At 39.4% G+C, this 15,868-nt stretch overlaps 1 protein-coding gene across 4 annotated transcripts in view; it reads left to right on the top strand.

Moving 5' to 3' along the window:
• The window catches only part of ALKBH8 (alkB homolog 8, tRNA methyltransferase), a 43,963-nt gene that overhangs the window by 17,992 nt on the left and 10,103 nt on the right, over positions 1-15,868 (top strand). For all 4 annotated transcript variants that reach the window (XM_059838648.1, XM_059838650.1, XM_059838647.1 and 1 more), the window contains 2 exons: positions 11,788-11,894; positions 14,932-15,086. In XM_059838648.1, the coding sequence (XP_059694631.1) occupies positions 11,788-11,894; positions 14,932-15,086 (262 nt within the window). The remainder of the gene's footprint in view (positions 1-11,787; positions 11,895-14,931; positions 15,087-15,868) is intronic.

Below are 15,868 nucleotides of genomic sequence, written 5' to 3'. Positions count from 1 at the left end.
CAGCAGCCTAACTGCCTCTTTTGGGAAAGGTGAAACATTCTGTTCTGAGTTTTTATTTCTGTGCTGGACGTGTCTTCCTCATTTGCATACAGGATTCTGTTCACAGATACCAACATGTACTGCTGATGTTTCCACCTGATGAGTTATTTTAACCCTTGAAAGAATCCTGAAAGCCCAGCTTTCATGTAAACTGTTTGGAGGGAACCTGTCCTGCAGTAGAAAAAACCTCCTTGGTTGTTGATAGGCTAACTCCTGTTTTAACCAAGGGTAACAAGAGCAAGGCACCTACTGTGTGCAATTAATGTAGATGAACATTTGTTTCCCAAGTGATGTAGGAATCTGCTAACCAATTTCAATTAGCATTGATATGGCACAAGAAGAGCATTCTGGTTTGGTCAGAATTACCCCCAGAACAATGATTTGGTAGCATTATTTCTCTAGAAGCTGTATGGCAGTAATTTGTGAAGAAACAGGACAGCAGTGTGGAGATGTTGCTTTCTCTGATATCTCCTCAGCTACTTGGGAAGAACAAAATCAAAGCTAAGCTATGACAGAGCCATATTTCAAAGTTTTGTATGTAAAAATATTATTTTTTGCTTCCCTTTCATATTGGTGAGACATTACAGTTTCCAGCTGCCTCTTTGTCTGAGGCTGGGTATTTACTATGAGTGGGCCAATACCAGGTAAATAACTCTGAAAAGATTGGTCTCCTGTCTCCCTTCTGTTGGATTTGTACCAGCCTGCCTTCCTCTCCACAGAAGGAGGAAACTTTTCATAGCCCATACCTTTCCATAAAGCTGTTCCCCACTATGCAAAGCCCAGTAGCTCCTACTTCAGTGCTGAGGAAGGAAGGCACCCTGTGATTTTGATTGCTGAATGTGCAGAACATGCTGTGACTTGCTGAGCTATTTCTCCTGGGTCTGCTAGAGCGGGAAGTTGCTTTGCTCCATTCTCTGTAATGGTTTTGTATCCTGTTCATGGTTCATTATTTTGGCTACCGAGGGGGAAGGCAGAGCTGTGGCTTTTCCTGGTTCTTACCAGTTTTCTTTCTTCACAGTCAGTTGGTTGTTCTTTTTAGCATCCTGTATTTTGTTTGAGCTGTTTAGTGTTGAGAAAGGCTTGTGGGAAGAATGTTCTCTTTGTCTCCTGAACTCCTCTGGGCAGTGTATCCAAAGTGAATGTGGAAAGAGAGATATAAGAAATGGCAATTAGGAAGAATTTGAAAATGAAATCCACTCAATATCAAATAGAAAAATACATTGAGATGCTATAAGAAATATCATATGGTTCCAGTTATTTTTTTGTGATTGTGAGAGAACGTTTACTGTGACTGAAATACTTTCTAAAATGTTTGCAGTCTGCAGTAGGGCTTAAGATTTTCTAATTGGGGTCATAACTGCTAAATAATGAAGGAAAGCTTCTGCTTAATTCCTTTACCAACTTGATTCTGTTTTAACAGAACTTGTTGTCTCCAGGCTATTTGCTGTTTCTGTAGTGTGCTTATTTTGTATGCTGAGGCAGCACCATTTCATTTTCAATTCTCAGACGTCTGGCTGTTAAAGCGCTACCGTGGCACACAAATACAGATACTGAATTTTTCAGTGGAAGCAAATGTACTCTCTAAAAAGTGTCTTGCTATTCCATGGCTATTGATACATATTTCTAATTGGTTTTCATGTTGTAGGAAAAACATAGATAGGTAAAAATCTTGGCAAAACATTGTATTACAGTATACAGTACCACTCATTTTAAATTATAACCTTTTTTTTTTTTCTCTTTTGCACTTCATGCCTTCTATGTATCCTTCACTATGGTATGTGAATCATTCTTCCGTGGTGGTGAGATGAATTAACTGTTTAAATACAAAGTTTTCATTTATTCCAGTGAAAAAAAATAGTTATTGTAATAAAAGAAAAGAAGCATCAGATAGGAGACCATTAAAAGCAGTGTGGTTAACAGGTTGAGAGAGGGTATTTTCCCCCTCTACTCTGCTCTCATGAGACCCCTCTTGGAGGTCTGCATCCAGCTCTGGGGCTGCCAGCCTAAGCAGGACAAGGACCTTTTGGAGACAGTTTAGAGGGGGATTATGAAATTGTTAAGAGAGCTGGAGCTTCTGCTGTGAAGACAGAGTGAGAAAGTTGGGATTGTTCAACCTAAAGAAGAGAGGATTGGGGAATTTTCCAGTACTTAAAAGGGGCCTACAGAAAAGTTGGACAGGGATTCCTTATCGGGGAGTGTAGTGACCAAATGTAAAGTAATGGTTTGAAATAGTTTGAATGCTTTGAAGTGGAGTAATGGATACTGAAAGGGGGGAGATTCAGATTAGATATTAGGGGAGAAATTCTTTACCATGAGGCTGGTGAGACATTGCGAGTTGTGAATGCCCCATTGGATTGGTTGAACCCATGGAAGGGTTCAAGGCCATGCTGGATGGTGCTTTGAGCTGGTGTAGAGGAATGTGTCCCTGCCCCTGGCAGGGGATTTAGAGCTAGATGCTCTTGAAGGTCACTTCCAAACCAAGCTATTCTATGATTCTATGAAAACTAACAGAGCATTTGAATTTACATTTCAACTGGTATTTTTACAGCTGAAATTGTTTTTGAGTCAGGTTTTGAGTTGTCATTCTTGAAATATAGTTAAATTTTTTAATAGAAACCTCTGTGTTGCTTTTTAGTAGATACTAATTTCTTCATTTTTTTAAAGGATTTTTTGGTTTGTCAAGAGGTTCATCAGTGGAAGTTACTTTAATTCCCCATGTTATTTTTTGGAGGTCAGTACTTGCTGTGTGACATGGAATCCTGGTGTCTGCTACCAGTTAACAGCAAACAGGCTGAAGTGGTGCATTAAAAAGTTGTTATCTTTAGCTGTTGCATTTCAACTGTACTTCAGTTTTGGAATTCAATAAGAAAATCTAATTTCATTAGCTGTTGATGTCATCTCTATTGTCATAGGAGCCTATTTCAAGACTGTGGCAAATTTCATGTAGAAATGCCTAGTCAGTCAATAGTAATAATCACAAGTAGCCTATAAGCAAAGAAACAAGCTTAACTTGTTGAGCTCCTGCTGTGCTGTATTGTCTCTCTTGACTTTGGACAGGAATTTGTAATAGCAGTAAGTGGTAGCACATGGGGTTTGAAGTCTGTCTGCATTTTTACTGTCTTTTCAAATCTGAGTATTTTGCATGCTGTAATGTTCTGTTTCTGTTTTTCTTACCAGCTATGTTTTGAGAGGGCTTTCTCCACAGAGCTCTTGTTGCAGTAGAGTTAAACTTTTGCTGAGGAGCTGACAGTTTTGAGCAGTTAAAGTTTGCTGGAGCTGTCAGGCCTGTGATGCTGATACACTTGGCAAAACGATTCTGTCAGTGGGAGAGTTGTGCCCTTAGCAGAGAAGGAAGCAGGCAGGCAGCCTGTTAGTGCTGCCCAGGGACTGTGCAGGGAAAACCCTGGTCTGTTTGCTGGGGCAGCAGAGGAATGGTTGGAGGAAACCAAGGTGCAGCAGAAAGCAGAAAAGTGGACATTTCCCAGTTCCTTGGGAAGTGTTCTTGTTCTTCCTGCCCTTCCTGTTACTGCCCGCATCTCTGCCGTGTGCGTTCATGCAGTCGGTTGTAAATTCAGGGCCAGATGTTGAGGCCCTGGTTAGAGCCCTTTTGTGTAACTTTGGCTGCATTATGAGAAGACAGTCACTGTGCTAATGAAGCAGATGGAGGGAATGACAGAAGAAAGAGATGACGTTGTTTATGATGAAAATCAGCAGTGTTGGAATACTTCCTATCCAAATTTCAGAATGTGTTCTAAAATAACATGTATATGTCAGATGTGTGGGAGCTCTGTGGGGTGAAATGTAGCAATTGAGTAATTGATAAAACAATTTTCTTCTTCTAAATTTATTTTAAAGAAGTGCCTTTGTGTCATGCCGTGTCTTGAATCATACCTTATGGCCACTGGAGACATCGTTAACTAAGAAAATGGCTTTCATTGGCTTTCATTAGTTCTTTGGGTTTTGCTTGGGTTTTTTGGTTTTTTTTTTTTTTTGGGTGGGGGGGAGGGTTGAAGGTTATATGCTTTTGATTGCTAAGGAACGAGGTTTCTTAATGTATGTAAGCAATTTCTTTAAATTCATGCCCAGGTCTTTGTTCTTCAGTAGATTTCCCTTTTATATTGAAGATGTAGAGGATTAGGAAACAGGCCATATGGTAGTTTCTATAGCAATAGATGAAAAACCATGTCTTGTCAGCCCTTATGAGATATGATGCAAGAATTAGTTTGGGAAGGCACTGTTTGCATGTCTTGTATCCTGGCAGTTCTCTTTTATTGTAGTGATCTCCGGGACAGCTGTTAGATGGAGGTATGAGAAGGACTAGCTGACCTGTGTTTCAGACTATGAGGGCATAAATTCATCATTTCATCCCTTTGAATTACAGGTATTCAGCACCACACTGTTTCCATGCTACTTTCTCAGTATATAGGGGCCAAGATTTTAGTGATGATAATAGTGCAGGAAGAGGTTTTAATTAAAGCAGAACTCTTTTAAACAGAGTTGAAGCATCTGCTGAATCCATACATGGATGCCTTATGAAATAACTTTTTGTCAATGGTATTTAGTCCAGTATTAAGACTGAGATTGTAGTGTTTACGAGTAGGTGTGTACCTGTGCACTGCATGCCTGAGCTCCTCTGTAATCAAAGGGGATTGAGTCAGCCCCGCCTATGGGGTAATTCAGCTCGTGCTGGGTTAGACAGCTCTTGTTTCATTTCATAGGTTTCACGGGTTTTTAATGGGTTGTTTTAAAATCTAAGGCCAAATGTTTTTAAAATTTAAGGCCAAATGTATATCTTAATCTTTAACTGATTTGCCTATTTCCACCATAGTCTTAAAGTTAGACTGAATTCCTTTACTGAAGCACTGCAAGCAGAAAGCTGAGACCTTCAGAGGAGAGTAAGGTTTCATGAACAATCCCAGTGTTTGTAGAGAGTGAGGGAAGATGGTTTTCCACATTGTAGAATAATGAACATGCAGCATGTTTTACCCATGCCTTGAAATACACTGAACCTGCAAGGACTTGGGCTATTTTACAAGAGCTGGTGGGTCTGTGGTATGAGTCTACACTTTGAATGTAAATATTTCAGGTCTTCTTTTCTGTAGATTACATTTACCTGTCAGGTATTATTCCATGTTTGGCAATATTACTCAGGCAAAGCCTGGTTTTTGCTGTATCAATTATTGTTTATATAGCATGGAGGCTTTATTCATTGTTCCTCACACTGCTTCTGCTGTAGCAAACTTGCAATTAAAGCCTGTAAAGGTTGATGACAGGATGATAAATGTACATGTAGCGTGGAATGGATGTAAAATTACAGTTGAAGGGAGTCCTGCACATGTGTATTTGCAATCTCAGTAACGTGAGAATTGTGTGTATTTCCACAGATATTGGTAAGCAATCAGTGGTTTAGAAAGATGAGATGTGCTTTTTGAATGCTGAAGTGTTCCCCTTTCTACTTAGATATTGAAAATCTCTTGAGAACTTTTCTAAATGTGTGGAAGAATTACAGATATGTCACAGCATCATATAGACCATGTGCTACCATACACATCCATTTAGGATCCTCTAAATATCATACTTGCATATAAATTTGTGCTTATTACAGAACAGCTATGTCTATGTTGTAAGGACTTGTTCAGTGGTTTCTTGGTGGACATTTGGTACAGTATTAGACATGAAAATAAGGATTATTTGCTTTCAGGTCATAGAGTTGCACATTAAGTGCAAGTCTGAGGAGATGTAATTGAGGACACAGAACTGCTTTCTTAAGATGTCTGGGCTTTACATCTTAACAGACTGAGCCCTCTGGAGGCCATCAGGGTCAGGATGTGTAGGAGTCCTCTTGTGCTCTTCCATTGAGCTGTACTTTATTAGAAAGCAAGAGATGCAAAACCTTAGAAATTTCCTTTCCTTTGGAAAGGAAGATGAATGATTTGGTGCATTTCAGGCACATTCTGCCCTGGGATAGTTGGATGCAATTCCCTGTATGTCAGTGTAGTAGCACCCATGGATGTGAGGGAAGATATATGACTGAAAAAATGGGAAAATACTGCAGAGGAGGCTAAGTCAGTAAAAGAAATTAAATGAAGACTAACAGCATTAGCCTCTTGCTTTCTGTGTACTAAGAGTTTAAGCTAAGAGTGAGGGAGGCAGTTCATTAAAGGATGAAGATGAAATGTTCTTGTTGGGAACTTGACTGACTCTCTAACTCTGGATTCACAAAAGGAGATCAAGGTTTTATGCTTGGGTTAGATAGCACTTCCCAGAAAGGAAACATTTATACCTGTTGGAGGGGAGAGAGGGGGGAGCAGTGGTAATGCAACTATTGCCTTTTACTGTAGGGATTGAAAGCCTTTTATATATGAGTCTAATATACAACATTGAGTTTTAACACAGATAATGATCTGGGAAGGTACAAAAACCACAGGTAATGTCCTGACATACAAAAGAAACTTGATACTTTTAGAGCAGTAGGAACTGACATATTTAAAGGCTTTTGAAACAAGGAGTCAGCTTGAGCAGAAGTTTGCGGGATGGTGCTATAAGTACCACCAGCATCCCAACCTCTTCCAGGGCTGGGCAGAGTGGCCACCTTGCTGGACATCACAAGGAGCTGGCATCCAGCTTAGTGAGGTGACTGATAATTTGTAATGACTTGGTATTGGTGAACCTCTAGAGATGAATCCCTGGGTACCAAAGGAGAGTGGTTTATATTCCTATTAGCTGTGACAGTGCCTGAAGAGGATTAGAAGCTCCTCCATCCAACTGTGGTTAGCTTGAAAATTACAATAGTTTTTCTCTTCTTCTGCACTACATGAATCTTTTAGAGAGAGGCCAGACAATAAAGCAGTTTATACCTTGGAGTCAGTGGTGTACAGAATAACTAGCAGAGATACTGGTGGATGTGTTCAACTCCGTGGGCATACCAAGAAAATCATAACAAGGTGAGACCTCAGGTATAAAAGAATAAAGTGCTGTCCATATATTGAAATATTTTTTAAACACTTATATGCTAGATTTTGATCAAGAGAAAGAAATTCATAGATACTTAAAATGACACAGAGAATTCAGGAAGATAGTAACATGTTGCATAGATGGAAAATTGAATACGACTTTTGAAGAAAGAAAGCCTAGTAAGTATATTAAGCATCTGAGTAACATCACCATAGTGCCTTAGTGGATAAACAAGTTTAGCAAGAGATGGTATGCTTCGGTATAGATCTGATATGGGGGAGGCCTGCACATGTGTTGTGAGATTTTTGAGAAAGGCAGTACTGAAATAGTCACCGTCACGATTGTCAATGCTGCACTCGTTTTCTGATGTATGGCCAGAGTATGTACAGGAGACATGATGTAAATATCTGCATATATTACATAAGGTAAATTTCCTATAGTGTGGATTATTCAGGAAAGATAATCCTAATTGCATTCCTTTGAAAATTCAGCATTTTCTGAATCACGAATTTTGGAATTTAGCATGGCTTTTGCAGTGAAAGGTGCTGTTTGTTACCAGTTAATCGCCTTGGTCCTCTGTGAGCCAGCAGGCTCTTGTCTCTGCATAGAGCCCCACTGTGTTGTTCAAGCTTTGTGTGTGGGCTTTAAACCTCTCAGCTGTCTTTGAAGTAGACATTCTTTTTCATCTGTTTTACATGTGGGAAACTGTTATGTAGGCTGATAATCTGTCTTTGCTCTCTGAAAATTCAGTAAATAATGTCAGAGACTTGAGAAGCATTCCACATTGTACTTTTTTTAGCTTTAGAGTATGTTTCGTCTAAGGTAGTCTATTATCATCAAATACAAATTGCATCAGAGACAAAGCTTAGAAAAATAATTGTCAATCCCCACTGTAGCTGTGAATTTCTTATTGGCATTGTCTTTACAGCTCTGTTGCATTATTTCTGTTTGCCCTTTGAATGTTTGCTTGTTTGATAGACCAGTCATTGACCTTCATCCTCCTACTCTTTCATGAAGTTCAGTGCCACTGCACTGAAAGGTGGCACAGACTTCTGCACCCTGAGGTGTTAAGAAAAAGATACTTTGTTCCCTTCTTATGTTGGATTATTTTCTGATTTTTGCACTTTGCCATACTTTATGCCACAAGGAACAGTGTTCAGGATGTGCATGTCTCTTTGCTTTGATGTTTAGCCATCCTTGAAAGCTGTCTACTGGTTCATGTGCTCCCTTGTCATGAACATTCTCTCTTAAATAACTTGGCATCATGACAAGTTATTTAAAACCACAAGAAGATATTAGCTGTTTGCTTCTTTTAATTTTTTTTTTTTGCTATATTCAGAGACTCACTTTTTCCATAGTAGAAGGAAAAATGGTAAAACTTATATAGCACCCACTGTTTTTATTTTTTGATTGTAATCCTTGGATGATACACCATGAGCTAGCTAAAAATTTGATCTTTATTGACTCTGCCATCTAAGAGAAAAAAGAAGATAGGTAAAAACAAAAATAGTAATTGGAAGTAGCTCCTGTGGAACAAAGCTGTCATGAAGCAGATTGATTCAGCAGTGGCAAAGTTGCTTTATTGATTGTAAGTCCTTAGTAAATTAAAAAGAGGAGCAAATGCGTTAATCTTCTGTGTGTGTTTGTTTGACAATTGAGAATGCTCTGCCAGGATAAAGACACATAGAGGAGTGTGGGAATGTTATCTACTTCAGTCAGTAGCAGGCTTGCCAGAGATAAGAATAGGGTTCTTCAGAAATCCTTCTGGGTTGAATGTTCTTTACTGTGCTGTAAACAAAGGATAGAAGAAGTACTCCTGCTTGGTTTTTTAAGCATTCAGGTACAATTAGTCTAGGTAAAGGAATGAAGCATAGGAATTATAATAATTTTCTTCAGGTGTTATTTACATTTTATTCTCTGTCTCAATTCCAATGTAAAATTTGTTGTTAATAGATCCGTGCAAAACCTTAATATATTTTAGCTTAGGACCACAATCTGCTTCATAAGAAAAGTCAGTTTTGGATTTGGATTTTTGACTCTTAATTACTGCTAATTACTTTTTGTCATTGTTCATTTGCAAGTAAATTAGTCCTTTATTTATATTTTCCTTCCCAAATCATCACAGCTTCTCATAAGGATGAAATTCAGTTAGATGGGGAGCAGCTACACAAAGTGACATTCTATTAGAGAAGCTTTCCCTTCCCAGAAAAGCAGGATCAGAGCTGGGATTCTGTTATGGTGAGGACTAGATGTCACCAAGAGAAATTCTTGCTTTTTAGCCTCAAATTCTGCACCATTAGAAATTTTGTTTCATGTATTTCTTGTTGGGTTAGTGTAATTGAAATTCAGCCAGGAGAACATGCTCTTTATTTTCCTGCCATTTCTGCCTGAAAATCCAGCTGTCGAGGATCGTTTTGTGGCCTCTCATTCCCAACGTGTCACCTGCCTGTAGAGCACTCTGAACCTCTGTTGTTTTGGATGCACAGTTTACAGGACAGGGTTTGAGGAGCCTCTTCTGTGAAGAGACTCTGGGGCCACACAGATGGTGGGGGAAAAGGAATTAGAGATGAATGAGGTAAAACAGCAGAGAAGGCAGCGAGCTGGAGATACTGTTGTTTCCCATTACTTTGTAAGGAGTCACCAGGCTGGCATGCTGAAGTGAAAGGGAACAAGGTCCTCTTGGGCCCTGGAGGGAGATGGGAAGTGGAAATGCAGGGGACCCATTAAAGGTCTTCTCACTGATTCATGGATAAAATATAGTTTTTTAATATCATCTTCAAGAATAGAGCTTTGTAGTTACTACTGACTCAGAAAGAGGACCAGTGGGGTAACGGCATTCCTTCCAGGAAGGAATCTAGACATTCTTGTGTTCAGTTTATTATGCCATACTGCTGAAGAACCTGGACTCTATCTTGTCCCCTCACTCCTGTCCCCAGCTGAAGAACCTGGACTCTATCTTGTCCCCTCACTCCTGTCCCCAGCAGCAGTGAGCCAGAGAGGCATAAGACAGACTGAGGTATCATCTCACCCATTTCATCCTACCACTTCATTCCCCATTTCTTCTCTTTTCATGCTTTTTCTTTCTTTACTTCTTGCTGGTCCTGATTAGTTATCTTCTGATTTATTTGCCTTGCCAGATAGCTGCATCTTTTTGTAGAGACTTACTGCTATTGTGCTTTACAGGACAGCATCCCCATCAGATTTGTAAAGTCCACTGTATTTTCTCCTTTCTCACCCCATGCTTCTTTGAGGTTTCCTAGAAGAAATTGCTAAGTCCAAAGGAAGGAGTACAGTAGCAAGTGGCTGCCATTCATCTATCTGTGCAGCTATTGAAATGTTTCATGATCATTAATCAGAGCTTAAAGTTATGCTTTATTACTCTTCCATGATACCTCTCTACCCCTTTCAACCCCACTGTTTGTAACCCTTGTCACTTTTTGCCTTAGATAGCCCAGCAGGAGAAGCTGTGTCACTCTGAGTGGTAGTGGAGCATAAATAATTTTTTTCCTAAAAATGGAATGCCACTGTGCTTTGCTTCAGTGTGCACAACATTAAATAGTAATTGTTGTTAGTGGCAATTTGTAGTGTTTAAGAGTCTTGCTTATTCAGTCTCTGTCTTGCTGGGTTTTTGTGCTGAATGACTGATTGTTGCACCACCGTTTTTCTTTGTGAAACGCATCTGTACGCAGAAGGAGAACTGCCTAATTTGTTTCAATCTGGCATACTGGAGTAAGTCTGCTTTTAAATTGCATACTTAATAGGTTACAAATCAGATGGCAGCATTTTCATGGTGCTAATTCTCCAGTGTACCAGGAACTGCTGACTTGAATAGGTTTTGACCACTTTTCCTTTTCAGTAAGTCTTCTGTAACTCATTTGGCTTGCTTAAATGACCTGCTCCTTATTTTCCACAGCAAGAGTTTCTCTCATTTGGGAAATGTAAAAGGATAACATTCCTAGCCCAAGAAGAAGCAAAATGTACCACTGCCATCTGGGCTGTGAAATTGGAATAAAGCTGAAAGCGTTACCTCAGTATATTGCCATGGCTGGAAGCCAGATGACAGATAATAGAAGGATGGTCTGGTGGTTGGCATGTTAGGCAGGATCTTGGGATGTGCTTGTTGTGCTTCAAATCCCCAAGAATGTGGGCAGGTTGGAAATTATTTCTCTCACCTAATACTGCTTATCTGCTTGTTATGTATCTACTGAGCTAATTGTCTCAGCTCATCCACTGTGAGCGGATAGGCAATTCCAGAGGGCATGGGGTCATTCAACATCACTTAGATCTACATTTTACACTAGGATGAATAACCCTGTGGAGAAACTTGTCTCTCTGTATAGACATCACAAAAAGACAGTAGCTGATGGCCTTAGTCCAGGTACCTAACTTTCAGATGCTTGAGATACAGCAAATGAGCCCTTTCTTCCTCATGCAACTGACTTCAGTTGTTGGATAGCAGTCTTTTCCTGTCTCACAGGTACACAGAGATTGAACAGTGCTACTGTTCTTACAAAGTGTTTATTGTGAAAAGAAATTAATATGTAATTTTAATAATCTCTATATACATATATTTGTGACTGCCTGAGATTTGAACATCATGCGGAAAGGGAGGGAGTTTTAGGACAGGGGACCTGGAGGCTTTTGCATTCCTAGGAAATATGTAGCTGTTTCATAGCAATATTCAGTTGAACGCATTAGAGAAACAAACAAAGCTAGTACTTGAGAATACCTGTCTTGTATATAAAGCTTTATAAGTTATGCTCCTTCATGGTGACTGGTTTTGTTTCTTTTTAGATTGTGATGGATTTCAAACACCCTGATGGTCATACAGTGGCAATTATGTTGCCCCGATGCAGTTTATTGGTGATGACTGGAGAATCCAGATACCTGTGGACACACGGGTGTGTGTAAGAGTCCTTGCATTGCTGATAACAGAGGAATAATAAATATTGTTTCTTTGCTTTTTAAAAGACATTCTGTGTTTAAAATTGCCTGAAAGAAATCAAGTCAAGTTTTATAATTAATATCCAAATTCACTCCTCTGCTCAGATGCTGCTTAGGTTAAATTGAAAAACTTGGGGATTTAGGGAGCTAATTGCCAGTCCCTGAGGTGTAGTTTCCTGCTGCTGTCGTAAGTGAAGTTTCAGTTGGAAATCACTCTCACATCCGCACTGTGGAAGTTCTCAATGACTCTGAGCTGGCAAAGAATTGATTGTAGTGCAATTAGTGTCACCATTCCCTTTATCTCTTTTCAGCCCACAACTTCTCCCATTGGATTACATATGCCAAAGTCTTGAGAGAGGGGCTTGAGAGTTTAAAAGATTGACTTCCCCTGCACTGAGATCCTGAGGGTGGCAGAGGGGAGTCTTCCTGAGCTGTTCCCAGCTGCTTTAGGGGCACTTTAGCTACTGGTAAGACTGCATTGAGCAGTTTTGAGATGCTGCTAAGGGTATTTCTTGAAATATGTCTTGGGGCTGTGCTTATTGTAGAATTTAAATACATGCTTTTTAAATCATGCACCTCTGGGAGATACTTAAAATTGGAGTGTTGAAATTGGCAAAAAGGCTAAAACCTTGCTGAGTTCTGAGTGTGAGAGTAATGCATTTCAGGAGCGTATGGCAACCCTGTATTGGACAGAAATGCCCATAGTAAGCATTTCTTCCTTTGTTTGACCCAAACCATCACTGATTCAGCAGTCAATTGGAGATACTAATTACATTCTGTGTCAATTAAACATCAAATCCTTTTATTGGCAGAAAATTTTCTGCCTTTTAATTTTGCTGGTTAATATGTATTATGAAAACAGGTGAATATGAAATCCCTGATAACCTTTTACATTGTTAATTTTAGAGAGCTCTCATACCATCTGTATATTCCCTCGTTAAATTAAATAAAGTTGTATAAAGCACTTGGTACTTCTGATGTGCCTCAGAATAGAAGCCAAGGGCAGTGAACTCCCTTGTTATTTGATATACAGGACTGAATACATATACCAGCATTGTAAGTTCCTTATGCTGTCCTGTCTAATACCCTCAGCTGTCTTTCAGAAAGGCCACGTACAGCTCTGAGAACACAGTGCAGTTTCCGTGTCAGTGACATTGCTGGCCAGGGAAGCTGGTGGGCAGTCCCCAACCCCAGGCATCAGGCTGCTCCATGGGCCATGCTGAGGCCAGTTAGGAACACCAGCCCAGGGTCAGGGTAGTGGCTGTGCACAGACAGAGCTGGGCATGCATCTGAGGCTGTAACTGGAACAAGGGCCAGGGGGACAGCCTCCATTTAAACACAGCTCCCAGGGAAAGGAGAGCTTGCCCTTTCTGAGGCCTCAGCTTTCTCCAGGGCTACCAGCTCTACTCCTTCCAAGCCAGCCCTGGGCAGCCACACTCCCAAGAGGCAGAAGGATACATGCTAGGCACTTAGAGTACTGGCCAGCAGCCATTGAAGTTGGAATAGTGTATCTGTCTATTAAAATATGTATCTGTCTATTAAAATCTGTCTATTACAACTCCCTTGTACCTTCAAGTGATGGTTGTCCTTCAAGAACCAATGAATAAACTACATGGAAAATGAAGATCCCAGACCTTTCTACTCATGTACAGATGGTTCCCATGCTGGTTCTTGTCCACCTTTCCTAAATATATTTATTCTATATGTTTTTAAAAGCAGTAGTGGGTCAAGATACTCAGTTGGAGTAAGCTTTGCATGATGCTGCTGGAACTTCATATTGTAATCAAAATTAAAATAATCCAGCAAGAAGTTATAACTAGTTCTCTTGCATACATAATGTCAAAATATATTTAATAACATTTGTGAGACCTTTTATCTACACCTCAGAAATCAAATTATAAGAGCACAAGTGTTGGTTTTGAAATTAATCTGGACATGTTTTCAGTGTGTATGCTTGGCTGCCAAGGAATTGGAGATTTCATTTTGACCCCATTAAAAAAATGCACAGGAAAAGCACTTTTGTTCAGTTCTATGTAAAAGGGAAACACATGGTTTAGAAATAAGCTTATGCAGTGTCATCAAGGAGGACAAAAGATGTATTCTCGTTTTGACTCATAGGTGAAAGTGAAATTCTGACTTTTCTGATGAACTTCATTAGTGATGTTTTTCATATTTGGTTGGATAACTTGGCAAAACTATATTCTTGGCACTGCAATAGTAAAACCACTCTGTGCCAAATAAGAGGGAGTGCAGCATTTTATTTTTGACATTGGGAAGTCCTCATAATAGTAATTAAAGAAATGTGAGAGAGGAACAAAACCCAGAAGAGACAAGTGATGCACAGTGCAGTTGTTCACCACCCAGTGACTGATGCCCAGATCATCTCCCAGTTCATACACTGAGCAGGATGCTCTCTGGTATGAAATATCCCTCTGGCCAGTTTGGGTCAGCTGTCCTGGCCATGCTCTCTCCCAGCTTTTCCTGCCCCTCCTCACTGGGAGAGCATGAGAAACTGAAAAACTCAGAGTAAGCATTACTGAAAAACAAATGCAACATCAGTGTGTCACCAACATTATTCTTGGACTAAATCCAAAACACAGCACTGCTGCTGTTAGCACAGATCCTTAGAAGAAAATTAACTCTATCCCAGCGAAAACCAGGACAAAAATAAATATATTTAAAAAAATATGTATAAAAAAGTACTAGACAAATAAACAATCAAACTTAATGGAAGAAAATGGAGGGAGAAAAGGGAAATGTAATTACATGCAATTACACAACACTTCATGTCATTAGTTTATGTGTCATCTCTTTTCTCTCTGAAATTGAATAAGTTGAAAACTGAGAGGCAGAAATATGTTAAATAGGACGTTGTAATCATATTTCTCTCAGTGTAGGGATTGCCTTCTTACAAAGGATGGATTGTAACATGGATTGTGTTCTTTTTCTGATGCAAATTGAATTATTCCTTTATTTTGTGCTGCTTCATTTTAGGATCACACCCAGAAAATATGATGTTGTTCAAGCATCAGAACTTGAACAAAAAGTTAGAACAATCACTGCTGATGTTGGAGATTTAACATTAAATCGAAGGGAAACAAGGACATCATTTACATTCAGGAAAGTGAGGAGGAGCCCTTGCAATTGCAGTAAGTTTCTTGAGGCAAACTTCAAGTCAAAATTGCTATTTATCACCAACAGGTAGCTTTTTTGCTTTGAGAAAATAATTTGATTCCTTTGAGTAGCTTTGGCAGTCGTCATACCTATTCCTGGATGGTTCGTACCATACTGTATGGCTTGAATTGGTTGCATTCATGTGGTTGCTGGAGTTTCTCTACACAGGAAGGCATCTGGCTTGCTCCAGAGCCAGGCAAGTAATCTGGTGTCTTGTGTGTCATTGGCATTTCAAGTGCTTAATAATGTAACAAAGCAGAAATAACTACTATTCTTCAAGTTTTTTCCTTAGTTTTGATTTTTTTTTTTTTTGAGGGGCCATCTAATTTTGAGAAAATAGGTACATTAGAGAAGCAGAAGTAGTCATATCTGCTGTGACAGAGCCATGTAAAGTGCCTTAGGGCAGTAGAAATAATAATAGACAGGTGGCTCAATGATTACATGGAACTGAAGTCCATTTATGCCCTTAAAACAGAATTTCAGAGGCTAAATTGTAATGATGTCATGGTCTTTGGCATTGGGGTCACTATCTCAGTTTTGAGAACATAAACATCATTAACACAGCAGATTAATGATCACTGCAAACAGCCTCTGGTACATGTGGGCTGGTTACTTATTTTCAGGTCATCAAACACTTCTGTAGTTTGACCTGTGTTTCAGTTTTTAAAAGATAAAGGAGGATTGAAGCATTTTTTGCATTTTAATATTTCACTTTTAATTTAATTTTACTAAATATGCTTAATAAATGAGGAATTGC

This window comes from Haemorhous mexicanus, chromosome 2 (assembly GCF_027477595.1).
Source record: "Haemorhous mexicanus isolate bHaeMex1 chromosome 2, bHaeMex1.pri, whole genome shotgun sequence".
NCBI classification, from domain to species: Eukaryota; Metazoa; Chordata; class Aves; order Passeriformes; family Fringillidae; genus Haemorhous; species Haemorhous mexicanus.
The sequence above is the reverse complement of the archived record's forward strand: the minus strand, read 5'-3'. Positions and strand labels throughout refer to the sequence as shown.